We start from the raw sequence: 27444 nt of genomic DNA on the forward strand, positions 1-27444 counted from the left end.
GTGTTTCGTCTGTAAACTCTGAGACATTCTAAAACTGCCGTAGTGCTCTTGTGTGTTGAAACAATTTCCCAACATTTTTATTTTTGGGGCCAAACGCCATGATTAGATCATGAATAAAGTAACTGAAAAGGAGCTGTTAACATTTACAAGAAAAAATGGGCTGAAACTTAAGTCCGAAAAATTTGAGCAAAACAAGAAATGGCAAGAAATCCCAGTGAGCCGTGATTCAGACGATGGATTTGAGGGTCGTATCTGTAGACCCTCATGTTCTCCTGAGGTTCTCCACAACAGGATGCTGGATGTGGTTCTCTCTCTCTCTCTTTGCTGTCCACATGTGGAGTGTTTGGGTCCGTCCTCTCTCTCCTCCCTCTGCTGCTGATGTCACTCAGAGGCCGGACTGGACTGTCAGGGCAGATAGAGAGAGTTGACGGAGGAGAAAACAGGAACATATCTGTCTTTTCCTGCTGCTGCTGCTCCTCCTTCTTTGTTTGGTTCCTGCCGGCAGGGATGAGGCCAGAGATCAGCCGCCACTGAGGCGACCACGATGGACAAACAGAAAGGTACTGTGTCGATCCTCCTCACGGACGCTTCACAGCAGATAAAACAAAGCTCTGCTTCCTTTAATGATCTCTTCGACCTGATTAAATGGAGCACAGGGGTTCTCAAAGCGTGGTCCAGGGACCTCCACTGGTCTTCCAGCAAAATGACCAGTCCTTCAATTTCACTTTAATCTGAATGTCTGTGAAAAAGTCTCTGAACAGTTGCACTCAGAGGTCTCTCACCAACATGTAGAGAATCAGTCGCACCTCGAAGAACAATCAAGAACTCATTTACTTTCAGGTCATCGAAGAAAAAAGTTCCAAACTCTCCACAAATGTATGATTCGCTCTTCTTGATCAGTTACGACCGATTACTGGCGTGTTCTCAGGTGATTTCTCACCTGCTTAATACTTTGGGGGGGATCAGCAAGTGGTGTTGATCAGGTGATCAGGTGATTAACTACTAACCCTGAAAACTGGCACACAAGGGATCTTTATAATTATGGATTTTATTGGGATGAGGGTGAGTAGCAGAAATCCAAACAAACGCAAGATTTTTTTTTACAGATGATCAGAAAGAATAAAACAATTGTTAAAAAATTAAAAATCACAACAAACAATATATTTATATTTATGACTGCATGATTTAATACAGACCAAAAAATTAGAAACTGAGAATGAACCCAGAACTCGGGGGTAAACTTGGAGTTCCAGGACGTGTGAGTGTGTCATTCTGGGGTTAAACGCTGCTGAATCTGAAATCTGGAGACGAGCAGGAAGGAGGGGGCGGGGCTGCGGTCCAGTTGAAGAGAAAAGGTGAATCTTGTCCAGAGGGTCCCCTGAGGATCAAGAACCAGATCAATCAAGTTTTAGGTTTCCGTGATGTGGACGGACATTGTTGAGGTCATCCGTGTCTTTATCACACTGATGGAATGTTGACGATCGGAAACGCTCCTCCTCCTGCTGCTGCTCTTCCTCATCTTCCTCATCATCACTTCCTGGAGGCCTCAGGAGACGTAGCCTAATGGCTTGTTTGGATTCACTTTGGGTTCACAGTCTCATGTCTGACCACCGTGCGCGTGCAGCGACTGCGGTCCCTCCTTCCACAGCCTCCCGCTGACATGGCACATTCACTTATTTGCAGCTTGGACGAACCGTCTCAGTTATTTGATGTGTGACGTAACTTTGCTGATTCCATCAATCTAATATTGTCTGTAATTCAAATTCACTTTTCTGCATCAAGTGGCAAGAAACTCCATTTAAACTCCAAGTTTCATCATTGAGATACACAAGAAAACAAGGGATCCATTTGGAAAGGTGTTTTTATTGGAAAGAAATAGAAGTCTTGTAAGGAAAACCTCGTTCTACCAGCAGCATAAAAGCACTGATGGAGACTGGAAGCATTCCTTCTGTTTGAAGGAGAACAAATCGACGCGTCACGTTAGACTCTGGTGTTTGTGACTGACTCTGGTTCATAATTTAACCAAAAACATTTGTAGAATAACATTTATGAAGCTTTTTGTTAACTCTAATGTTGGACTGATTTGTTTGTTACTTCATTGTGACATCTTAGTTGACGTGCCAGTTGTGGCTTCCTCGTGCTGAGGGGGCAGAGTCACATGTTATCTGACAAGATCTGGGTTTCGCTAACATGCCTTTTGAAAAAACATCTTCAACTTAATTTCTCTGACTAAAATATAGAGTGTGATTTGTTGTTCCTCAGAAACTATCTCATCAAATCAAGACTCGATATCACCATGACAACACCGGCTAGTTAGTGGCTGATTGTTGAAGTGCGCGGGGCTTCGTGATGCCTGCAGGAGACTCACTTAGAGGAAACAAGCGCTCAGTAAATGTTGCTGTTTTCCAGTATTTACCAGCTGGAGGATAAAAGAGAAAGTTGCTCCACACCCTTCAATACACACACACACACACACACACACACACACACACACACACACACACACACACACACACACACACACACAGTTGAGGAGGAGTCCCATCTTTCTGCTAAATTGATGGTTTGGTTTTCATGGCAGAGCAGCTTCAATCACTAAAACACAATTTCAGCTTGTAAAGGTCCCGTACAGTCGTTTATCTCTCCACCAAAGTTGTGTCCTCCTCTATGGCGCAGAGACCCAGGCTAGTTAGCTTAGCCCAATGGCTGGTAGTGGGTGGGAAGTGTTAGCATCAACTAACTCTGGTCCAGGCTAGTTAGCTTAGCCCAATGGCTGGTAGTGGGTGGGAAGTGTTAGCATCAGCTAGCTCAGGTCCATTGTGCTAAGCTCACACTTCCCACCCACTACCAGTCACTGTGCTAAGCTAACACTTCCCACACACTACCAGTCATTGTGCTACGCTAACACTTCCCCCCACTACCAGTCATTGTGCTATGCTAACACTTCCCCCCACTACCAGTCATTGTGCTATGCTAACACTTCCCCCCACTACCAGTCATTGTGCTATGCTAACACTTCCCCCCACTACCAGTCATTGTGCTATGCTAACACTTCCCACCCACTACCAGTCACTGTGCTAAGCTAACACTTCCCCCCACTACCAGTCACTCTGCTATGCTAACACTTCCCCCCACTACCAGTCATTGTGCTAAGCTAACACTTCCCCCCACTACCAGTCATTGTGCTATGCTAACACTAGTGTGGGTCTGCCTCTTAGGACGATGGACAATAAGAGACTTTCCTCTCAAACTGAGTGTGCCATTGAACATTTCCTTTTACTTATTTTTTGAGGGTGTGTGTGTGTGTGTGTGTGTGTGTGTGTGTGTGTGTGTGTGTGTGTGTGTGTGTGTGTGTGTGTGTGCGTGTTGGTTAGTAACTTTCCCTGAACACTGATGTGTTGTTTTAATGGCTGTAAGCATCCTGAAATGCTAAGCAGTGTGCTGAAGTTGTAATACTTGGGTTAGTTTTGATGTAACATCCTGCTGGACAACATTCCCTGTGTTTGTGCTGCAGCATCAAAGGCAGAAACAGGAAGTGATGTTGATGGCCAGACAAACATCAAGTCTTCTCTTTAGTTCCAGCTTTTGCGGTTCTGCCGTGGGAGGCCGAGGTATGTTCCACTGGCTGTTTAAAACAGCAGCAGCCTGATCAGCAGAACTTTCACATCAAGCGGTGTACCTTCGTCTCCCACTCAGCTTCTTCTGTGAATGAACTCGCTCTGTTTGAATGGAGCGACTGAACAATCGGTGCCTGTTGGCCCCCCAAGCTGATATTTCACATCTTGGTTGTCATGAAAGACATTTGCTGGAACAACCCCCTCAGTGAGGACACCAGGAGTTTGGATTCTAAAGCAGAGTAAAAATAATCCACTGTCTGTGGTGGAACTCTTTAGAACTGACAAGCACATCTTTGTCTGCTCTCTACCAACATTTGCTGTTTCCATCATGTCACTTATTATGCTAACCAACCAACGATAGCCTGCAGAAACAGCATTTTTGTGAGGTGAGGTAACAGCAAACACAGCCTCTCTGTTGTGTTACACATGAGCAGCTTATCAGTGTGTCTCGTCACATTAGGAACACGTGAAGGTCACAACATGGGAACATTCGCGTTTAGAACACCAGGCCTTTCACAGAAGAATTGTAATTGAACAGTAAAAGAAATTTAGAGCCAGATGTAACAGCAGAGGCGGCCCGGTGGAGCAGTGGTCCTCACTGTGGCCCCCCAGCAAGAAGGTTGTGGGTGGAGCAGTGGTCCTCCCTGTGGCCCCCATCAAGAAGGTTGTGGGTGGAGCCCCGGCTGCAGCACGGGGTCTTTCTGGGTGAGTCTCCATGTTCTCCCTGTTCCTGCTGGGTTCTCTCCGGTACTCCAGCTTCCTCCACAGTCCAAAGACATCAAGAGGGACCAGGTTAATCCAGACTCTAAATTGACCGTAGGCGTGGCTGGGAGAGCCAATGGTTGTCTGTCTCTATGTGTTGGCCCTGCCATGGACTGGTGACCTGTCCAGGGGGAAGGCTGCTGGGATAGGCTCCACCCCCACCACCCTGAACAGGAGAAGAGGGAGAACATGGAGGGAGGGAGGGAAGGATGGATGGAGGGATGATAAAACATCCAAATATGGAAGAAAGTGTGATGCAAATGAAGAAAGTAAAATGCTGATGGTGACAAAACACCTTCCTCAATCTGTTCATGACCCATAAAACTCAGAACAGAAAAGATAACGGCTAAAGGAACAGTTTGCAGCAGTCACTCAGTGACCGCTTCACATTTCACAGTCCAGGCCAATAGGGGGCAGTGTGACCAGCGAGTTACATGTTCCTTTAGTTTCCAGGGTCAGCAGAAACGTTTCCACTGTCCTGCTGTAAAACTTAGCCTGCTGATATGACGTGTTTATCAAGTAGCTTCCTGAGGGAAAGCTTGAGGTGTGTTACCATGGTAACTCACACAAACCAATTATTGTAGCTCTCAGTTGTATAAATATGCACACAAACAAACACACACACACACACACACACACACGCACACACACACACGTTTTCAGTGCTCTCTCCTGCACTACTTTAGTTATTGACTTGCATGTTGGTATGGAACTTTGGACACAGTCCAGGTGTTGAACTCTAGAGAGAACATACAGCCGCGTCATGTGACTCGTCTGTGTGTACAGTCATCCACCACCTGTCTGTCCCTCCTCTTCAGTGCTGGCCAAGCTGATCTGGGACCTGCAGTCCTTCCTGTTGGTTCTGGACTCCGAGAACCTGAGTTACATCGCTCAGGCTCAGAAGAAATCCATCTCTGAGCTGCTGGCCAAACTGCAGACACAGGACAGTCCTGGTAAGACTAACGATGGTGGTACCACTACTAAAACTGCTGCTGAGTACTGCAGTGATTGAAGATTTACTCAGACCTCTGTTCCTGCTGTCAGGACTTCAATGACACCAATTGATTCCCCTGAATGTCAGTATGAGAATAGATCTGACACAAATTTGAGATGCTCAGTGCTGGAGGTCAGCTAGCATGATGTGATATCTGCTCCAAACGCCACTCAGAAAACAAACGATAAAGTTTTTAGCTGGTTGTCATGCCGACAGACAGGACCCTGAACCATCAGAATCAGAATCAGAATCAGTTTTATTGGCCAAGTTTGCTCACAACATGCAAGGAATTTGACTTGACACTTGGTGTCACTCATGGAATGAGCAAAAGAAACACGCAAATCTAACATAAATAATAGAAAATATACACACCAATGCAAAGAAGATGATATGTACATGGTCAACTGGTGCCAGGTCCACAATGTAGTGCAGACTTGAGTGTCCAGTTGAACTTGAGTGTGTGACCACTCGGCAGTGCAGCAGGTTAACAGATCAGCTGTTCATCAGCTGATCATGAAGTCACTGCTGTATTCTCATTGGCAGGAGCGCCACAGCAGCAGGGTTCCTGTCCTCCAGCAGCCAAACAAGCACAAATGACCCCTTTGGCCAAATAAGCAAACAGCCTGAATAAAAACAAATTTGAAGCTCGATTCACTTTGCTTTAGGCGTGAAAATAACAGAAGCCACCGGTCTACATGCTCCGCCCCCTGAGCATGCTCCGCCCCCCTGAGCATGCTCAGAACACATCCTCCTCACAGTGGGTCCAGTCCAGTTCATGACGCCATCGACACAAACTCTTTACCTGGTGCTGATGTTGCATGAACATTGCGAGGACTTGTTCAGGGAGGATGTGAGTCACGGGATGCTGCAGTAGAGCTGCGAGTAAATGTACTTCCTCCGACTGAGACAGATGTTTGTGTTTCCAGTGGAAGATGCTGAGTACATGATCATGAGCTGTCCATCATCATCAGCTGGCAACGAGCAGACAAACACACCTGCGCCAGGTAATGGCTAACAGCTAACACTAGCAACACCCCAGTCATTCACAGTCGAACCACAGAGCAAAAGCATTTCTAGACAGACGGGACAACGTCTGAAGGTTGCTGAGGACGAGTGGAGTCCAGCTGGGTGGTGGATGTGTGATTCTTGTTTGTGCAGGTGTTGGTTCGTCTGACCTCGACTCACAGCAAGACTCTCCTGTCTGGCTGGGAAATGTGGCAAGTGCAAACACACTCACGCACACACACTCACTCTCACACACACACACGCACACACACACACACACACACACACACACACACACACTGTACACTCAGTACTACAGTATCTGCCTCTCATCATTAAGGGCAATAACAACAACATGCTCTATTAATCTTCTACTACTACTAGTACGAGTAATACTACTACCACTATAAGTCAGTATATGCACACACAAGCGCACACACCCAAAACTACAAACTCCTTCCTTCCATCCCTCCATCCATCCATCTGTCCCTCCATCCATCATCCATCCATCCGTCCCTCCATCCATCCATCCATCCATCCATCCATCCGTCCCTCCATCCATCCATCATCCCTCCATCCATCCATCCGTCCCTCCATCCATCCGTCATCCCTCCATCCATCCATCCATCCATCATCCCTCCATCCATCCATCATCCCTTCATCCATCCATCCATCCATCCATCCGTCCCTCCATCCATCCATCATCCATCCATCCGTCCCTCCATCCATCCATCCATCCATCCATCCGTCCCTCCATCCATCCATCATCCCTCCATCCATCCATCCGTCCCTCCATCTATCCGTCATCCCTCCATCCATCCATCCATCCATCATCCCTCCATCCATCCATCATCCCTCCATCCATCCATCCATCCATCCATCCATCCCTCCATCCATCCATCATCCCTCCCTCCCTCCCTCCATGTTCTCCCTCTTCTCCTGTTCAGGGTGGTGGGGGTGGAGCCTATCCCAGCAGCCTTCCCCCTGGACAGGTCACCAGTCCATGGCAGGGCCAACACATAGAGACAGACAACCATTGGCTCTCCCAGCCACGCCTACGGTCAATTTAGAGTCTGGATTAACCTGGTCCCTCTTGATGTCTTTGGACTGTGGAGGAAGCTGGAGTACCAGAGAGAACCCAGCAGGAACAGGGAGAACATGGAGACTCACCCAGAAAGACCCCGTGCTGCAGCCGGGGCTCCACCCACAACCTTCTTGATGGGGGCCACAGTGAGGACCACTACTCCACCGGGCCGCCCCACTACAAACTCATAACGGCAAATTATAGCTGATAAGATGTAAAACAACCACATCAACAAAACAACAGCAACGACTCCAAATTAAATCAAAAAGCAAGGAAGTTACATCTTAGAGAACCTGACTACCCCCCTGCTTACCCCCTGAGCCAGTATAACCAGAACAACCAGTCCTGAACTGCAGCTGAGTAAAAATACTTTATTGAACTTACAGTACTTTTTACTGTTATTGGCTCAAACTGGTGCGGTTTTACTCCTTTGCTGGCGCCAACTTCACTGTCAAATATTGATATGAACCCTAACCCTAATTAGATGTAGGATTGATGGCGTTAACAGCTGCTACATGACCGTCCAGCCGTGCTCCGAAGGGTTCCCTCTCTATCTGTCCTGCTTCCTTCCCTGCCAGGTTAGAGCATCTTTTACTATGCTTCTTGTCTGCAGAAACTTGAGGTCAAAGAAAAGCAGCGTATTTTTCTGAAGGCTGGGTTGGAGAAAGACCAGGAGGCTGGTTTGTGATGTGGGTCAGTAATGACAGACCAGGTCCTCCTGAGGTTTGGGAGGAGACGGCCGGGTTACTGAGTGTGTGTGTGTGTGTGTGTGTGTGTGTGTGTGTGTGTGTGTGTGTGTGTGTGTGTGTGTGTGTGTGTGTGTGTGTGTGTGTGTGTGAGGGCGTGACAGGATGTACACTGTTTACATATGAAGTCATAGCCCTGCTATCTGTCGTATGATTGGCCGAGAGGTCTGTAGACGAAGGAAGTGGTCACTGATGGCGGCTGATTAGCATCGGTCTACGTGATGGATGGACAGAACCCACACACACACACACACACACACACACACCAGTGTCTGCTGAGAGGTTTACTGTGGTTTGTGCTGGACCTCCATATGACAATTCGATCTAGAGATAATTGTGCTTCATGAGCATTTAAACACAACAAGACACATCAGCTCCTCATACATATCCATGAATAAATCAATAAAATATTCAGTTCATTGTTGGTCAAGTTTTGTTTTTAAATGTACTCAAACATATTTATATCAAACTCATGAGGTATTCCTCTCTTTTGGACTCTCCTCCCTCTGAGATCTGCACTGTCAAAATAATTAGATGTTGAAGTAAATAAAATACTTGATGTATGTTAGCACTATTGTTAGCAGTAGCTGTAGTATAAACAGCTGTGTTAGCAGTAATAGCAGTAGTGTAATCTTCAGCAGCAGCGATAGTAGCATTAGCAGAAGGAGTAATAGCAGTGTTAGCAGCAGTAATAGCAGTGTTAGCAGCAGCAGTAATAGCAGTGTTAGCAGCAGCAGCAATAGCAGTGTTAGCAGCAGCAGTAATAGCGTTAGCAGCAGCAGTAATAGCAGTGTTTGCAGCAGCAGTAATAGCAGTGTTAGCAGCAGCAGTAATACCAGTGTTAGCAGCAGCAGTAATAGCAGTGCTAGCAGCAGCAGGAATAGCAGTGTTAGCAGCAGCAGTAATAGTAGCATTAGCAGCAGCAGTAATAGCAGTGTTAGCAGCCGCAGGAATAGCAGTGTTAGCAGCAGCAGTAATAGTAGCGTTAGCAGCAGTAATAGCAGTGTTAGCAGCAGCAATAGCAGTGTTAGCAGCAGCAGTAATAGTAGCATTAGCAGCAGCAATAATACCAGTGTTAGCAGCAGCAGTAATAGCAGTGTTAGCAGCAGCAGGAATAGCAGTGTTAGCAGTAGCAGGAATAGCAGTGTTTGTCGCAGCAGTAATAGCAGTATTAGAAGCAGCAGTAATAGCAGTGTTAGCAGCAGCAGTAATAGTAGCGTTAGCAGCAGCAGGAATAGCAGTGTTAGCAGCAGCAGGAATAGCAGTGTTAGCAGCAGCAGGAATAGCAGTAGTGTAATCTTCAGCAGCAGCGATAGTAGCATTAGCAGGAGGAGTAATAGCAGTGTTAGCAGCAGTAATAGCAGTGTTAGCAGCAGCAGTAATAGCAGTGTTAGCAGCAGCAGGAATAGCAGTAGTGTAATCTTCAGCAGCAGCGATAGTAGCATTAGCAGGAGGAGTAATAGCAGTGTTAGCAGCAGCAGTAATCCATTTATCCCCGTGACGCCACCTTGAACTGATGATGAAGGGACATATCTGTTTCCTGTGATATCAGATCCAGCAAACGCCACTGTCCCAGCTACTGTGTGGTCCAGGAGCTGATGAGGATGAGGATGAAGAGGACACGTACGAGGAAGCAGAACCCTATGCAGCCGACACAACTAACACTGGTATCCACACATTCACAAACATTTCTTTAAAAAAAAATGCGGATTGACATGTAAATGTGTTCGTGCGTCCTCCAGAGAAGGCGGAGTCCAGCAGCAGTCACTATGAGTCATACGGTGAGGATGATGATGAGGATGATGAGCTTGTAAAGGACAGAGCACACTACATCCAGTGGAGTGCCTCTCAGCCCTGCCTGAGGCCCGCCCCTGAGTCCCGCCTTTGTGGTTACCTGTGGAGGAGGAAGTGGCTGGGCCAGTGGACCAAACAGCTGTTCATCATCAGGAACGATGTTCTACTGGTGAGTAGAGAACCTTAATGATCCTCTAGAGTGGCCAGAATTCTCCTAATGATCAGAGGCTCCGCCCCCTGCTCTGCAGTCAGGTACCCAGGTATCACTTGTACTCTTAATACACTGTTTGTTGTGTATCTTCTCCAGATCAGCTGTGATGAATCAGCTCAAGTTAGCTCACACTCTTTCGAGCTAACTTCACATGAACATTCAGTAAAACGTTGCCTTTAAGAAACAAATTTGTCTCGAAAACACGGCAGAAACATGAAGAGGATGGACTTTCATATTTGAAACCTTTCCACAAGAGGACACAATCAGGTGGAACACGCAGTCCTCCTGCTCAGTCAGGCTCATGTGGTTCTGATGTTTGTGTGTCAGTGTTATAAATGTGCGCGGGACCTGCTGCCCCAGCTGGAGGTGAACCTGCGCGGCTGCCAGTTGGTCTACAAGTCCAAAAGCACCAGGAAGATCCAGCACCAGCTCAAACTGGTGCCACTGGGCTCCGACACACTGGTGCTGGGCTACAGCAGCTTCCAGCACGCCGACGAATGGAGGAGGGTGAGCTGCACTCACACACACACACACACACACACACACACACACACACACACACACACACACACACACACACACACTTCTACACGTTGAGTGCTACATTGTCAGATAAATGTTTCCCTCTGTATCTTTTCATTTTGTATCCATTTCTTGCTTACTCTTTTCCCATGTTTAAGAAAATATTCCGGTGAATTTACAGAGAAAAAGAAAAACAAGCTGTTATTAACAATAATTTTCCTTTAAATATGAATCACTTGATAACATTAAGAAGAACCACCTTCATCATTCAACAGTAAAAAGGAAGGAGGTGGTAGTAGACATGAATATCATGTAAACTTGTTTTTAACTTGATAACAGCGATGTCAGTGAATGTTGGAGGGCTACACCTACGAAGAAAATATGTAAAAAAAAACAACTGGAAAAAAAACCTTTCGCAGAACTGCTTAAAAGTGTCAATGACGTAGCTGTTTTCACAGGTCATAGAGGAGCTGAGTGCTGGAGGCGATGTGGAGACTCAGGACTGGTCTGTGATCAGATCTGAACCAAGGCTGTCCTGCAGGGTGAGACACCGGTGTCCTGAAGCAAACTGAGAGCTCCTTTACAATGTGACTGGTTCTGAAACCCATTATCAAGTTGTAGAACGTCTGGTGCCTTCGTCTCCTGATCAGAGAACTGAAATCAGATGTGTGGTTCCAGAAGCTGCAGATACCAATAGGTTCAGTTCCACATCAGATCCACCAGTAAACACCAGACCGGTGGATGGTGGAGGTTCAGTTCTACATCAGATCCACCAGTAAACACCAGACCGGTGGATGGTGGAGGTTCAGTTCTACATCAGATCCACCAGTAAACACCAGACCGGTGGATGGTGGAGGTTCAGTTCTACATCTGATCCACCAGTAAACACCAGACTGGTGGATGGTGGAGGTTCAGTTCTACATCAGATCCGCCAGTAAACACCAGACCGGTGGATGTTGGAGGTTCAGTTCTACATCAGATCCACCAGTAAACACCAGACCGGTGGATGGTGGAGGTTCAGTTCTACATCAGATCCACCAGTAAACACCAGACAGGTGGATGGTGGAGGTGCAGTTCTACATCAGATCCACCAGTAAACACCAGACTGGTGGATGGTGGAGGTTTAGTTCTACATCAGATCCACCAGTAACACCAGACTGGTGGATGGTGGAGGTTCAGTTCTACATCAGATCCACCAGTAACACCAGACTGGTGGATGTTGGAGTGGTGGAGTCTTAAAAACCTGGGTTGCTAACAAGAGTCTAGAGGAGCCTACAGAGGTCATGGAGGTCATTAAAGGTCATCAAGAGAAACCTGAAGCTTAGTGGTGGTGACCTTGAGGTCATGTGACCCTGGTGTAGCTCCTCCCTAGGCTAACGTTAGCATCATCAGAGGGTTCATTAGTGAAGATGATCTTGATGAACTGAACCTGGAAGATCATCAACTTTTGTTCACCAGAGCTGATTTACTGATTCAATCACCACAATCACATGGAGCGATCCTATTGGCTGCTGGAGGAGGAACCAGGAGATGACCACTTCCTGTTGGTGGAAGAACCATGGAGATGACCACTTCCTGTTAGTGGAGGAACCAGGACATGACCACTTCCTGTTAATGGAGGAACCAGGAGATGACCACTTCCTGTTAGTGGAGGAAGCAGGAGATGACCACTTCCTGTTAGTGGAGGAAGCAGGAGATGACCACTTCCTGTTGGAGTACAAACACACCTCTTCCTTGAGTGGCTTTATACTGATAACTGATTGGTATTGCAGGATCACGACTCGACTAGAAATGTTACTCAGCCCCATTTGTATTTGTATTGTCCTGCGATAGATTTTATATTTATATATAATTGTATTATCGATACATATAATACAATTATATAGACATATATATATATATATATATAGATAGATAGATAGATATATAGATATATAGATATATATAGATATATAGATATATATAGATATATAGATATATACAGACAGAGAGAGATAGAGAGAGAGAGAGAGAGAGCTCCATACTGTAACTCCAGGTTCTATGAGGACAGACTCAACTCTCGGGTGCAGCTCCTTCACGCTACAGTTACTCACCATCAAGACAAGATGGTGGTAGTTTGCATTTTCAAATTTCTGGTCTGTTGGTCTGTTTTCTGAACATCACTCTTGTATGAAGTCTGTCATGAAAGTGAGATGTTGTTCATTTGTTCTCTTCAGTCCAGTGGAGTCCAGACAGAGAGTGAGGAGGAGGAACCTTCAGCTCACTGCAGCTTCAACCAAGACAAAGGTAGTGACACTCATTTCAATTCAAATTAAAAGATAAAATCTTGAAAACTAAGATATTTCAGTTTGATGTTGAACTGTGGCATCTTTGATGTGATTGTCAAGATTTCCCTCACGGATACAGACAGAGCTCTAGAGCAGCAGTGCTGGTTAGAAGATGTTTGTGCTGACATGTTCCTGATTCTGTTTTTCATTGGATGTTGTTGGTTTTCAAATCTAATCTTGTAGAACTGAACCTCCACCATCCACCGGTCTGGTGTTTACTGGTGGATCTGATGTAGAACTGAACCTCCACCATCCACCGGTCTGGTGTTTACTGGTGGATCTGATGTAGAACTGAACCTCCACCATCTCCCGGTCTGGTGTTTACTGGTGGATCTGATGTAGAACTGAACCTCCACCATCCACCGGTCTGGTGTTTACTGGTGGATCTGATGTAGAACTGAACCTCCACCATCTACCGGTCTGGTGTTTACTGGTGGATCTGATGTAGAACGGAACCTCCACCATCCACCGGTCTGATGTTTACTGGTGGATCTGATGTAGAACTGAACCTCCACCATCTACCGGTCTGGTGTTTACTGGTGGATCTGATGTAGAACTGAACCTCCACCATCCACCGGTCTGGTGTTTACTGGTGGATCTGATGTAGAACTGAACCTCCACCATCTACCGGTCTGGTGTTTACTGGTGGATCTGATGTAGAACGGAACCTCCACCATCCACCGGTCTGATGTTTACTGGTGGATCTGATGTAGACCTGAACCTCCACCATCCACCAGTCTGGTGTTTACTGGTGGATCTGATGTAGAACTGAACCTCCACCATCCACCGGTCTGGTGTTTACTGGTGGATCTGATGTAGACCTGAACCTCCACCATCCACCGGTCTGGTGTTTACTGGTGGATCTGATGTAGACCTGAACCTCCACCATCCACCGGTCTGGTGTTTACTGGTGGATCTGATGTAGAACTGAACCTCCACCATCCACCGGTCTGGTGTTTACTGGTGGATCTGATGTAGACCTGAACCTCCACCATCCACCGGTCTGGTGTTTACTGGTGGATCTGATGTAGACCTGAACCTCCACCATCCACCAGTCTGGTGTTTACCGGTAGATCTGATGTAGAACTGAACCTCCACCATCCACCGGTCTGGTGTTTACTGGTGGATCTGATGTAGAACTGAACCTCCACCATCTCCCGGTCTGGTGTTTACTGGTGGATCTGATGTAGAACTGAACCTCCACCATCCACCGGTCTGGTGTTTACTGGTGGATCTGATGTAGAACTGAACCTCCACCATCTACCGGTCTGGTGTTTACTGGTGGATCTGATGTAGAACGGAACCTCCACCATCCACCGGTCTGATGTTTACTGGTGGATCTGATGTAGAACTGAACCTCCACCATCTACCGGTCTGGTGTTTACTGGTGGATCTGATGTAGAACGGAACCTCCACCATCCACCGGTCTGATGTTTACTGGTGGATCTGATGTAGACCTGAACCTCCACCATCCACCGGTCTGGTGTTTACTGGTGGATCTGATGTAGAACTGAACCTCCACCATCCACCGGTCTGGTGTTTACTGGTGGATCTGATGTAGACCTGAACCTCCACCATCCACCGGTCTGGTGTTTACTGGTGGATCTGATGTAGACCTGAACCTCCACCATCCACCGGTCTGGTGTTTACTGGTGGATCTGATGTAGAACTGAACCTCCACCATCCACCGGTCTGGTGTTTACTGGTGGATCTGATGTAGACCTGAACCTCCACCATCCACCGGTCTGGTGTTTACTGGTGGATCTGATGTAGACCTGAACCTCCACCATCCACCAGTCTGGTGTTTACTGGTAGATCTGATGTAGAACTGAACCTCCACCATCCACCGGTCTGGTGTTTACTGGTGGATCTGATGTAGACCTGAACCTCCACCATCCACCGGTCTGGTGTTTACTGGTGGATCTGATGTAGAACTGAACCTCCACCATCCACCGGTCTGGTGTTTACTGGTGGATCTGATGGAGAACTGAACCTCCACCATCCACCGGTCTGGTGTTTACTGGTGGATCTGATGTAGAACTGAACCTCCACCATCCACCGGTCTGGTGTTTACTGGTGGATCTGACATAGAACTGAACCTCCAACATCCACGGATCTGGTTTTTACTGGTGGATCTGAACCTGTTGGTACCTGCAGCTGCTTGAACCACACATCTGGTTTCAGGTCTCAGACCTGGAGATGAAGGAACTAGATGTTCTTCTAGCAGAACTTATTTACTGGTTTTAGAACTGGTTCAGGCTGCACGGTGGTGCAGTGGTCCTCACTGTGGCCCCCATCAAGAAGGTTCCGGGTTCGAGTCCCGGCTCGGGCACGGGGTCTTTCTGTGTGAGTCTCCATGTTCTCCCTGTTCCTGCTGGGTTCTCTCTGGTACTCCAGCTTCCTCCACAGTCCAAAGACATCAATTTGGGGACGAGGCTGATTGATTCTCTAAATTGACCGTAGGTGTGAATGTGAGTGTGAATGGTTGAGGTTGTTGGTCTCTCTGTGTTGGCCCTGTGATGGACTGGCGACCTGTCCAGGGTGAACCCCGCCTCTCGCATGTAGATGCTGGGATAGGCTCCAGCCCCCGCGACCCTTAATAGTAAGGAATAAGCGGAAGACGACGATGGATGGAGAACTGGTTCAGTGGGACTTTGTTTCATATATGACTGACAGTTTGAAGGTCATAGCAAAGTAAAATAAATTGGTATGTCATGTGACCTGTTATCTCTGACCTGTGGTTGATTGACAGGCTTCCTGAACGTGCTGATGAATTGCCAGTGGCAGAGTTTACTGTGCCAGGTGGAGGCGGGACTGCTCAACATGTTTGGAGAGGAAGAGGAGGAGGAGGGGGAGACGAAGAGGCAACGCTCACCTCAGTACACTGTCCAACTGAAAGGCTGTGAGGTCAAAGCCGGGCCTGACACTGAACACTCCTACAGGATCACACTGAGCATGCTCGGTGACCAGGTGGCCGTGCTGGAGGTGAGCTGACAGGAAACAGGAAGTCATGGATAACCAGGTCACTTGTATGATGTGTACATTTGTCTTTCAGGTCTGTAGTTCAGAGGAGAAGCAGCGATGGATCCAGCTTCTGCAGGATGGAACCACCGGTTGCCATGACAACAGGGCTGCAGAGCTCATGGGTGGAGCTTTCAGGTAAACACACCCACATATAGAAAATGTGCCAAACAGCCCTGTTTTTCAATCAATGCACCAATCAGGAAGAGGACGTCTGGTCATTGTTGAAACATAACATTTGGTTGAGCCGTTGTTCTTGTAACGTCCTGTTGGTGTTGACGTTCACCCCAGTGGACAGCAGACGCACAAGTTTCCCACCACCAACGCCTACATGGACGACCCCTTCCACCTGAGTGGGAGCTGCCAGGATCAGCCCATCTACTCCAACACCTCCATGCTGGAGCACATGGTAGGCCCCGCACAGTGACAGTCAGTCAGCGATTACCTTCATGATTAGTGGGCTCCCTCATGTTGATGAATGAGGCTCTCGTGATGGACCGACCACTGGATGTAGCGGAGGTGTGATTGGTTGCTGATAGACAGTTCGCTCTCCTGCAGACGTCTATCACCTTTCAGTGTCACTCATCTTCAAACCAGCAGCACTGACAAACCTGCTTCTCTCCATGTTCGCTGCCTTCAGCTGCTCAGCTCCCAGGACTCGGCTCGCTGCAGCTCCGTGTCGTCCAGAGACTCAGTGACCTACAGCAACACCGTCTTCACCAGCCACAGTGAGTCGCAGCGCAGCATGTTGACGCAGGAACCTGGAGAACCAAGAGCCTGGTGACACCGCCACAGAGTCTCTCTCCCTCTCACGCGACACACTGCCATTGAATAACTGTATTCTATCAGTATGCGTCGCCCCGAGGGGAAGTAGTGGAAATAGCAGGTATTTGCAGGCAGAAACGCTCGAATGATGAAATGGAAAAGAAAGAAAACTTACAATTTCATGGGAAAAGACCAGATTGAAGCGAACCATTAGCACCCATTAGTGTGTGTGTTTTATACGTTTCTGCTAATTTTCAGGTAAATTCTTGCTCACCAAAAGAGGCTTTCCCTCATTTTTTGATAGAAATCCACTTAAATTAAAAAACACACCCATTGAATATCAACATTATATTTCTACTGTGTTACAGTTTTTCGTCAGTGTCTGATTAGAGATGCTGGATCGGGATTGTTGTGTTTGAGGAACCTAAATGTCTCCAGATAGAAGCCACATCACTGCAGATCCTCATCCTCTAGAACATGGAGAACATCTGGTTCTAGTCGAGCTGACAGTTTCATCCTCCTGATTTCTGGATCAGTCGACTCAAACATGTCCCAGTACAGATTGGATGTTGTTTTTTCTGTTGTGTTCCAGACAGGAAGTTGACCGAAGCAGAACGAGGAGTTCAGAAACTGGAGCTGGCCGGCAAGAAAGGGGTCCAGCTGAGGGCGGGGTCAGAGATCAACCTGGCGTCGGCTGCGAAGCAGAACAAACGAATCTCTTTTAGACAGTCGCTGGCCGTCTGCACTGAGCGTGCTCAGGTAGGAGCAAAATGATGACGTCACAGCAGGTGTGTCGGGTGTCCCCGCCCAGTGGAGAGATACGGAAGCGCCGAGGCCCAGTGAGGGAGGATGGTCCTTTTTCTACGTTTCTTTGGGAAAAAAATCTCTCATGAGTTTATGACTTAAGAAAAAAATGTGAAAATGTTGGAAAGGAGAAATTAAACAAAACTAAACTGTTTTACGCTGATAATCTTTTGACAAAAGTCATCAGTCATCGTGTGGACACGTAGCCATGAACATTTACAGCTGTGGGGGAGAGGGTAGGAGGGGTTACTGCTCTCCGCAGGAAAAGTGAGTTGCAGCCCAAACACCAGCCATCAATCATAACAATGCAACTATTAGACACACACACACACACACATACACACACTCTGACACATACGCTGACACGCACACACACACGCACACACACACGCACACACACAAACTTGAGAACAACACGCTGCCTATCAGTACTTTAAGGGGGAACATGTTGCGTGTTCAGGCTGAAGACATCGAAGGCCTTGAGAACATTTACAGACAAGTTCTGGTACCTTCCTCATTTCTGCCCGCTGCCTTTGATGAGGACCATTAATTAAAGGTGTATTCGTATTTATTCACACTCAGTGGTTTCTTCTCATCTCACTGGCCAGACGAGTTTCCTGAACCCGCTCCTGCGGCGGACGGCCTCTGCTAAAACCTCTCTGAGACGAGCTCCTTCAGCGCTCTTCATCGAACATGGAAAGGTTTTCCAGAGGAGGAAGGTCAGATACTCCAGTTTCTTGGTGTGGTGGTGGACAAAAGGAGGAGAAATCCTTTGAAATGTTGTTTTTTCATCGATGGGGTTAAGAAGCAGGTGGTGAGCGCTTTTGTAATGTCACATTTAAAATGAGAGGCTGTAAGACATCAGAAGGATAAGATGCTAAGCTAATACCATCCAGACGCTCACATGTGCACGACTTCACCTGCATGTCAAAATTAGATTCACACACACAACCAGTGTGGGACTACTTTGGTCCAGATGGTTAAATGAAATAAGAACAATCATGTTCTCCGGATGATGACTCATAATTACTTCTCACCTGACGATAAATCAGCTTCCACTGCGTACCAGGCAATGGCTAATTCCTCAATGTCAGCATGCTAACATGCTAAACAATGACCTGATGGTTTTGAACAGTGGTCACATCTTTCCAATACTTTTATTCCACTTAACTTGTGAGTGGATTCATCTTTTCTGTCCAGTATTTCGACTACATATTAATACGCTGAAGCTGGGATATGTAATGGGCTTGTTAGCATGGTAGCGTGCTATTTTAGATGTCTTGCTTTAGGAGTTACGTGTTTAATATGTGACTTACTAAACGTGCTAACATGCAAACAATAAAGAACCCGTCTGTAAAGCTGCAGCGTTCTTCTGGATCAAGACACAAACACAAACCCTCTTCCTCATCAATGCAAGGGTGAAACATGGAGGCATCCTCTCGCGCGCACCTGTGCTGACTTTACTCTGCTGGCTGTTTCCACAGGAATGGGAGACCAAAGCTGCTACTTGATACCAGTGATGTCATTGTGATGTCACATCATTGATCTGACCTGGATTCATTTAAACTTTAAACGTCCCTGTAGTTTTTCTGACTTTTCTTGCTGGCCAACATCCACGTACCTGACGGTCTGTCTGAGCCTGTCGGAGGATGAAGAGCATCTTCGGAAAAATGACAAAAATAGTTGCTAAGAATGGAAACTGGTCATTTACTATTTTTAATTATCAGATTGTTTGAGCACATATAGACACATGTAGGCAAAACAAGGAACCGGAGCAGGTGAAGCTGGTACCAGGCTGGATGCCGGCGACCAGAACCTCAGCTCCGCCTCCTCACAATATCAAGGTGGACCAACCTCAGGATCGGGTGAGTGACATCACAGCTGTATGATGTCACTGCGGGTGATTTATGAGAGGATATTGTTTGTGGAATATTCTTGTAACTCTCTGTTTTATAATATCATGCATTATCAATGAAGCAGTTCCAGGGATTTCAGTAGCACATTTCTTATTCAATGAAATCTCCCTTTTTTATGATATAATTTAGTTTTGTATGTTTTACTTTTCAGACCAATATCATAAATTACATATTAACTCTGATGTTTGTTGTAGGTGATATGTATATACGTACACATCAGTCACTTTTTTATTTTAAATTGTTTTTTTACTGTTTTTTAGCCTCAGGAGGATGTTGTAGCTTTTTCCTTACAATGATTATTTAAGAACTGATTGACGTCACTGAATGAGCGCCTTTGTCTCTGTCGCACCGGCAAACAGACAGTGATTTGGAATTTTCCTCTCTCTTCTCAATGGCTTCACAAACACATAAATGTCTCTCCGTAGTTTTTAAACTCATCGCATTTAAGAATAAAAAATATGAACAAAAATTAAAAAATGATTCATCAATTCCACTGAGGTCTTGTTTGCTCCTGGCTGGACTGTACCATTGGGACGTTTACCTCCGTGTGGATTGTGGGTAATGTAGGCCACAGCTTGTAACTGTCCATCATGACCAATAATGTCCAAACACTCTTATATATTAAAGTATTGGTCAATGAGAAACACAACATGTAGCAGGCCGTTGTAACCCAATGCTAACATGCTAACAGGGCAGAGACTGTCGTGTCTTGGTTTCCTGTTTTACTGTGTGCTCCCCTTTGTCTTGGTCTATCTTTAGTTCCCGTTTTATTTTGAAAGTTTGGGTCTTGTCTACCTGTCTGCTTCTTGCTGTGGTGACCTCATGAGTCTCACCTGAGTATGACTGCATCACCTGCATCTCGTTTCCTCGTGAGTTTAACCCCGGTGTTCCCGTCGTCTCTTCTTGGGTCACTGTTTCTGTTGCTACCTGTGTCGCCGTCGGGGTCACTCTCTCTTTTCAGTCCTGTGTGATACCGGGTTTGATTCTACTTTGTATGGTCCAGGGTCCAGGGTCCAGGGTCTGCTCCAGAAAGCGGGTTTTGTGAAAACTCTGAGTTTGTTAAGCCCGAGCTGAGGGAAACTGAGTTTGTTAAACCTGAGTTGAGGGAAACTGAGTTTGTTAAACCTGAGTTGAGGGAAACTGAGTTTGTTGGACCTGAGCTGAGGGAAACTCTGAGTTTGTTAAACCTGAGCAGAGGGAAACTGAGTTTGTTAAACCTGAGCTGAGGGAAACTGAGTTTGTTAAACCTGAGTTGAGGGAAACTGAGTTTGTTAAACCTGAGTTGAGGGAAACTGAGTTTGTTGGACCTGAGCTGAGGGAAACTCTGAGTTTGTTAAACCTGAGCAGAGGGAAACTGAGTTTGTTAAACCTGAGCTGAGGGAAACTGAGTTTGTTGGACCTGAGCTGAGGGAAACTGAGTTTGTTAAACCTGAGCAGAGGGAAACTGGGTTTGTTAAACCTGAGCTGAGGGAGACTGAGTTTGTTAAACCTGAGCTGAGGGAAACTGAGTTTGTTAAACCTGAGCTGAGGGAAACTGAGTTTGTTAAACCTGAGCTGAGGGAAACTCTGAGTTTGTTAAACCTGAGCAGAGGGAAACTGAGTTCGTTAAACCTGAGCAGAGGGAAACTGAGTTCGTTAAACCTGAGCAGAGGGAAACTGAGTTTGTTAAACCTGAGCTGAGGGAGACTGAGTTTGTTGGACCTGAGCTGAGGGAAACTGAGTTTGTTAAACCTGAGCAGAGGGAAACTGAGTTTGTTAAACCTGAGCTGAGGGAAACTGAGTTTGTTAAGCCCGAGCTGAGGGAAACTCTGAGTTTGTTAAACCTGAGCAGAGGGAAACTGAGTTTGTTAAACCTGAGCTGAGGGAAACTGAGTTTGTTGGACCTGAGCTGAGGGAAACTGAGTTTGTTAAACCTGAGCAGAGGGAAACTGGGTTTGTTAAACCTGAGCTGAGGGAGACTGAGTTTGTTGGACCTGAGCTGAGGGAAACTGAGTTTGTTAAACCTGAGCTGAGGGAAACTGAGTTTGTTAAACCTGAGCTGAGGGAAACTGAGTTTGTTAAACCTGAGCAGAGGGAAACTGAGTTTGTTAAACCTGAGCAGAGGGAAACTGAGTTTGTTAAACCTGAGCTGAGGGAGACTGAGTTTGTTTGACCTGAGCTGAGGGAAACTGAGTTTGTTAAACCTGAGCAGAGGGAAACTGAGTTTGTTAAACCTGAGCTGAGGGAGACTGAGTTTGTTTGACCTGAGCTGAGGGAAACTGAGTTTGTTAAACCTGAGCTGAGGGAAACTGAGTTTGTTAAACCTGAGCTGAGGGAAACTGAGTTTGTTAAACCTGAGCTGAGGGAAACTGAGTTTGTTAAACCTGAGCTGAGGGAAACTGAGTTTGTTAAACCTGAGCTGAGGGAAACTGAGTTTGTTAAACCTGAGCTGAGGGAAACTGAGTTTGTTAAACCTGAGCTGAGGGAAACTGAGTTTGTTAAACCTGAGCAGAGGGAAACTGAGTTTGTTAAACCTGAGCTGAGGGAAACTGAGTTTATTAAACCTGAGCTGAGGGAAACTCTGAGTTTGTTAAACCTGAGCTGAGGGAAACTGAGTTTGTTAAACCTGAGTTGAGGGAAACTGAGTTTGTTGGACCTGAGCTGAGGGAAACTGAGTTTGTTAAACCTGAGTTGAGGGAAACTGAGTTTGTTGGACCTGAGCTGAGGGAAACTCTGAGTTTGTTAAACCTGAGCAGAGGGAAACTGAGTTTGTTAAACCTGAGCTGAGGGAAACTGAGTTTGTTAAACCTGAGCTGAGGGAAACTGAGTTTATTAAACCTGAGCAGAGGGAAACTGAGTTTGTTGGACCTGAGCAGAGGGAAACTGAGTTTGTTGAACCTGAGCAGAGGGAAACTGAGTTTGTTAAACCTGAGCTGAGGGAAACTGAGTTTGTTAAACCTGAGCTGAGGGAGACTGAGTTTGTTAAACCTGAGCAGAGGGAAACTGAGTTTGTTAAACCTGAGCTGAGGGAAACTGAGTTTGTTAAACCTGAGCTGAGGGAAACTGAGTTTGTTAAACCTGAGTTGAGGGAAACTGAGTTTGTTGGACCTGAGCTTCCCACAGTCGTTAGAGGAGAGCAACGCCCTGTCGTACGAAGGAGTGACCTGGAGGAAGACCGTCCTGTCCACCCTGCAGACGTCCAGCATGGAGGGGCTGTAACGGACCTCATCTGCAGAAACAACTTTAGAATTAAACGGTCCAAGACAGTCACATGATTTGGTCTTCTTTGCTCCGAGTACAAAAGCAGCAGATAGGTTTTGTGGTAGCGTTCCATCCACTGACATATTCTACCTGTGACGTGCACCCGCCTCAACGGACCTTCCAGTAATCGACGGACATAGACTGGACACTCGGTGGCCAACCTCCTACCTGCAGTCACCCTCAGGACTTTGCTCACCCTTTTGTTGTTACCTTGTTTTCTTCCTTTGTACTTTGAACTCCCTGCGTTTTACTTTGCCTTTTTGGAAATAAATACTTGTTGTTGCACTCCCACTGGCTGCCATCTGCATTTGGGTCCCGTTTCCCCTGTGAAACCCTGACAGAGACGAGTCCGCCGGTGCAGCGTTCCTGACTCAGTCTGACAACTTCAAACGTGGAAAATGAAGTTTCACACTCCAAGCAAATAGAACTGCTTTTTATTGTAACTCAGGTTTTCATCCACATCACCAGCATCCAGAGAACAACTACGATAATTATATTGTCATTCGTGGTTCACTATGTACAGCAGCAGAGCGGCGTGGAGCAGGCGAGTTCCTGTCAGAGTTTGACCTGCCAACAACCTCCCTTTGACCTCAGAGGGACCTCAGTCTGGCCTAAATGTGACCTTTGCATGACATCCATCTGACCTCAGTCTAAGAGCAGCCGTTATCTAAAGGGACAGAATGATGTCCTACATTCCATCTATGCAGGAACACTTTATGAATACGTTAGAATAAAAATTAAATTCACGTCATCATTGTGACATCATCATGCGGTGGACGTGTTGACAGTGACACGCCTGCACAAAGTTGCTCATCGCCATTAAACAATCATCAAAAACAGAAACACTTCAAAATGTCAAAGAGAAAATAAATCATGAACAATCTGTGTCTTCATGGTGTTCGTCACAGCAAACCACTTCCTGTTAGTAACTGCACTCAACCAATCAGAACAAAGCGCAACTCTCCTCAGTATTTAGAACGGCGTCGGACTTCCTTCCTCAGCTCGACAACGACAGAAAGAAATCGTCTCAACATGAAGTGACCAGCGCTTGCTGACATCATCCCTGTTTCCCTCCAGCCAGAAAACATGGGACCTGACAGTGACGGGTGAGACAGGAGGGAGAGGTGAGACAGGTGGGAGATGTGAGACGAATCAGTGCAGGGAGGGTAAACTCAGGTCTGCCGGTTCCATGGACCTGAAGGTGGGAGGAGTCTCCTTCACCACCAAACCACGCTGATTCAGACGGTAAACACACCGGACTGTCAGCCTGAGGAGGAGGGACGGAACGTTCTCTGAAAGTTCTCTGAAGAGCAGAATTCCCTGAACCTCTTCAAATGTTCTATCAGTGATGGAACTCCCTCAGTTCAGAGTTCCCCACTGCAACATGACAAAGACTCCTGGGAAGTAAAGAACACCTTTCCAAAAAAAAGGAAAAAATGACGTTCCCTCTAAGACTGAGAAATTTCCCCACCTACTAATTCCCACTGTTCTGTACAGGCATTATTTTTGGTATAAAAGGGGAACATTCTGAATGTCCAGGGAACGTTTAGGGTATCATGACAATAGAATGCTCCCACTTGGCCTTCACACAACATTCCCAGTGCAATTCCAGGTTTGGAATTCTTTGCTATTTGATGGGTGGTTGAGGAACCTTCAGGATGCTCTGGGAAAGCTTAGAACATCCCCTAGACCTTTACAGAACACATTATGACCATCCAGGAATGTTCTCAGTGCATCAAATGATGGGATCATTTACGCCAGCAGAGACATTCTGGGAACGTAACCTGGGAGTATAGGGACAATGTTTTATGGAAGTCCAGGGAACATTCAGGATGTTCTAGGAATATTCTGTACATAGAACATTGTCCACTGAGCATTTATAGAACTTTGAAATGTTTCAAATTGATGTAGTCTACAGAGACATTTTCAGGACATTCCAGGAACATAATATTTGTAGCTGGTGCAGAGCGATGGTCTTTTGTGGAACCACAGGGGAACATTTGGTTGGTTTTGGGAATGTTTAGAAGATCATGCCATTGAAGGTCTTTGCGTGCTTCCCAGGAGGTTTCTGGGTGGCGTTCCTTCAATGTTAGTGGGGTGTTAGTTGGTGGAGGCAAAGGAAACACGCAGGATGTTGTGGGAACCTTTAGGGGAACACGTTCCTCTGGACCTTGCTAAGAACACTGAGCAGTCCCACTGAAAAGCTTCACATCAGGCAGAACTTGACAGCGTGACATTTAATCAAACTTCCTGTTGCTGATCTGAGCAGAACTCCATTCAGGAACAGTCTTTTAACCCCTCGCCACCAAAACAAACATAAAATCAGCATCGTGTTGCCGTTAGTTTCTGCACACGAGAAAAAAATTTGAGGGGAAGTAACGGCCAATCAGCAGAATCATGGTCTGACACGCCCTCTGACTAGACGAAGGCTTCTCATTGGTTTACCGTTAGTACAAAGTTATCTGTTTCACTTTCAATCCCACTCTCAGTTTCTTAATCAAAGATGTTAATGACATTAAAAATGAATTTGTTCTGGTGTGTTGACAGAGATCAGGTGGTTCTGATGCTGGTGGATTCTAGAACTCATAGAATTTCAACAGAAAATGTGTGCTGAGGTCATGGCCGCGACACTGACGTGTCACTTCCTGCTCTGTAAGCTCTTCTTGCATTCAGGTTTCCAGTTGATTTCCCACCATTCGTGTGTCCTCTTGTGGTTTGGAAACCGTAGTAAAAGTCCTCCTCAACATCCACATCGGAATAAATTGTTTCCCATTTAAGTTTCAACAATAAACAAGCCACTTCTCTACGGAGGTTACAAAAATAGCTGCACGTCATTTGGTCACTAAGCGACACTCGCTGATGCTTCAACCTGCTGGCTGGACGACCCAGAGCTCTGGAGAACCAGAACGCTCTCTGGGCTCTGTTTAACTGAGGTTCCTCAACATGGCAAAAGTCTGTCGCTAGACAACCAGGGCAGTAACACGGGAAGAAGAAACATGAGCCAGTTTCATCTCAGCCAATCAGAGCTGAGTATCGACCTGTGATTGACAGCTGGGACCAGGCTGGTTTAACATCTCTGAATCTTTCTGCTTCTCAACAGCAGAACCTTCGTGAGAATAACAGTGCTGTCACCTTTTCTTGGATCTTTCAGTAAACTAATTACTTACATCCAGGAAGTTCACAAATGACTTAGCGATTAGCTTGCAGGCTACAAGAATTCAGCCACTAGTGAGTGGAGTTTTAAATTCAAATTTTGAAACTGAATTTTCTTTTTCTAAATATCAGCATTTCTGGTTCTATCCTGTGGACGTCAGCTCAGGAAGTGAAGCCAGCGCAGAAGGGAACCTGCATTCTTCTACCGACCAGCAGAGGGCGACTACAGCAGAAGTCTGATAAAATGAGCTCCTTGATGATTAGTAAACATGTGGCTGAGGCTCTATCAGATTAGCATCAAACTATCATCACAATTAGCATCCATATTAGCTTCAGTGTTAGCTTATAGCATGTTGGTGAGATGCTGAACATCAACTTGATTGGCTGGGATAAATCTACCTCCTTGTTTTTCTTTAAGGTGCTGGGAGCGATGACTCTAAGTCACTATGACATCATGACGAGCTCAGCCAATAGGAATCATCCCTTTTAAAGGTTGTTAACAGGACTGACATAAAAACCTGACTCTGAGTCAGCAGGAATGTTGGTTTAATGCCCAACTGTTGCTGGAAGCTCAATCATAAATGTGTAATTTGGCCCAGCACAATGAGAGGATTCACTCTCGCTTTCATCTCTAATGTTTGCTCTTCTTCTGACTCTTCTGAGGAAAAGAAATGAGGAAATTAATCTGTTTGTTCCAGACTTGTTTGGCAGATTGAGGGCATTTGAAGATCTACGGCAATTTGTTAAGTATTTGGCTCCTCTCAGCTGTGGGTAGGCGAGAAAGCTGCTAATGGTAGAGAAGCCTGCTCAACCAGAAGATGGCGCCAATGAGCCCAATCACGCACCAGGAAGTGAATTCCCCCAGGCATTTCTGGAAAAGGATGCTATGATGGTGGCATCCTAGATTTTAAGCAAACATTAGCTTGCTAGCAGCTGCTTGCTAGCAAGCTAACAGGCATGACTGTGAAGGTTGCTCCTTACACTCTTGATCAAATGTAGCCCCAGCGAGGTGGCGACCTCCAGTTCCTAAATCACTGGGTTGCTCTCCAGTTGCCAAAATATTCATCTGTGCAGGTAAAACGGGCCTGAGTTGGTGCTGGTGCGCTCGGGTTTGCGGTGGAGTGGAGGGATACAAACATGGCAGCTAAAGGACTAATGGGTCCATCATGGAGCTGTGAACGGTCAGTAGCTTGTGCTCTCAGCAGCTCTGTGAATCTCCACACACACTAGAGACAGAAGCGTATTTCCTGCAGTTTACGAGTGCAGCAGAAAGTTCAAATCACTCGGTGGGTCCCCCTGCGAGCAACTCCAAACCTGAAACTGACCAACAGTGACCTGCAGCCCGACAGTAGCGGTGCTGAAAGTGGCGTTTAGTTTAGAGTCTGTGGTTCCAAGACCCTGCAGGGATCCAGGAGGAGCAGGGGACTGTGTGAGTCGCAGCCGGTCCAGCAGCGTCAGAAGAGACAGACCTTCTTCTTCAAGT

The 27444-nt window shown here is 46.4% G+C and overlaps 2 protein-coding genes across 3 annotated transcripts in view; one reads left to right on the top strand and one right to left on the bottom strand.

Moving 5' to 3' along the window:
- Positions 1-396: 396 nt before the first annotated feature.
- LOC147259606 (actin filament-associated protein 1-like 2) lies at positions 397-21729 on the top strand. Of its 2 annotated transcripts, XM_086205669.1 has the most exons (16): positions 397-560; positions 5198-5332; positions 6300-6377; positions 6532-6590; positions 9761-9875; positions 9951-10171; positions 10541-10720; positions 11194-11277; positions 12952-13021; positions 15815-16047; positions 16118-16221; positions 16375-16492; positions 16724-16811; positions 17441-17607; positions 18261-18371; positions 19137-21724. In XM_086205669.1, the coding sequence occupies exons 1-16, from the start codon at positions 545-547 to the stop codon at positions 19161-19163; spliced, it is 1806 nt and encodes a 601-aa protein (XP_086061795.1). In that variant the 5' UTR covers positions 397-544; the 3' UTR covers positions 19164-21724. The 2 variants fall into 2 exon arrangements, with proteins under 2 accessions (XP_086061795.1, XP_086061794.1); XM_086205668.1 differs by having other exon boundaries at positions 18261-21729.
- A 1501-nt stretch (positions 21730-23230) lies between these two features.
- Positions 23231-27444, bottom strand: part of LOC147259607 (dematin-like) — a 28746-nt gene continuing 24532 nt past the window's right edge. Inside the window, 1 exon segment of the mRNA XM_086205670.1 lies at positions 23231-27444. This exon segment is cut by the window's right edge and continues 85 nt beyond it. Within this exon segment, the coding sequence (XP_086061796.1) occupies positions 27416-27444 (29 nt within the window). The 3' untranslated portion in view covers positions 23231-27415.

The sequence above is a fragment of the Aulostomus chinensis genome, chromosome 6, assembly GCF_037954235.1.
Source record: "Aulostomus chinensis isolate RoL2024-O1b breed Wild chromosome 6, RoL_Achi_v1.0, whole genome shotgun sequence".
Classification (NCBI taxonomy): domain Eukaryota; kingdom Metazoa; phylum Chordata; class Actinopteri; order Syngnathiformes; family Aulostomidae; genus Aulostomus; species Aulostomus chinensis.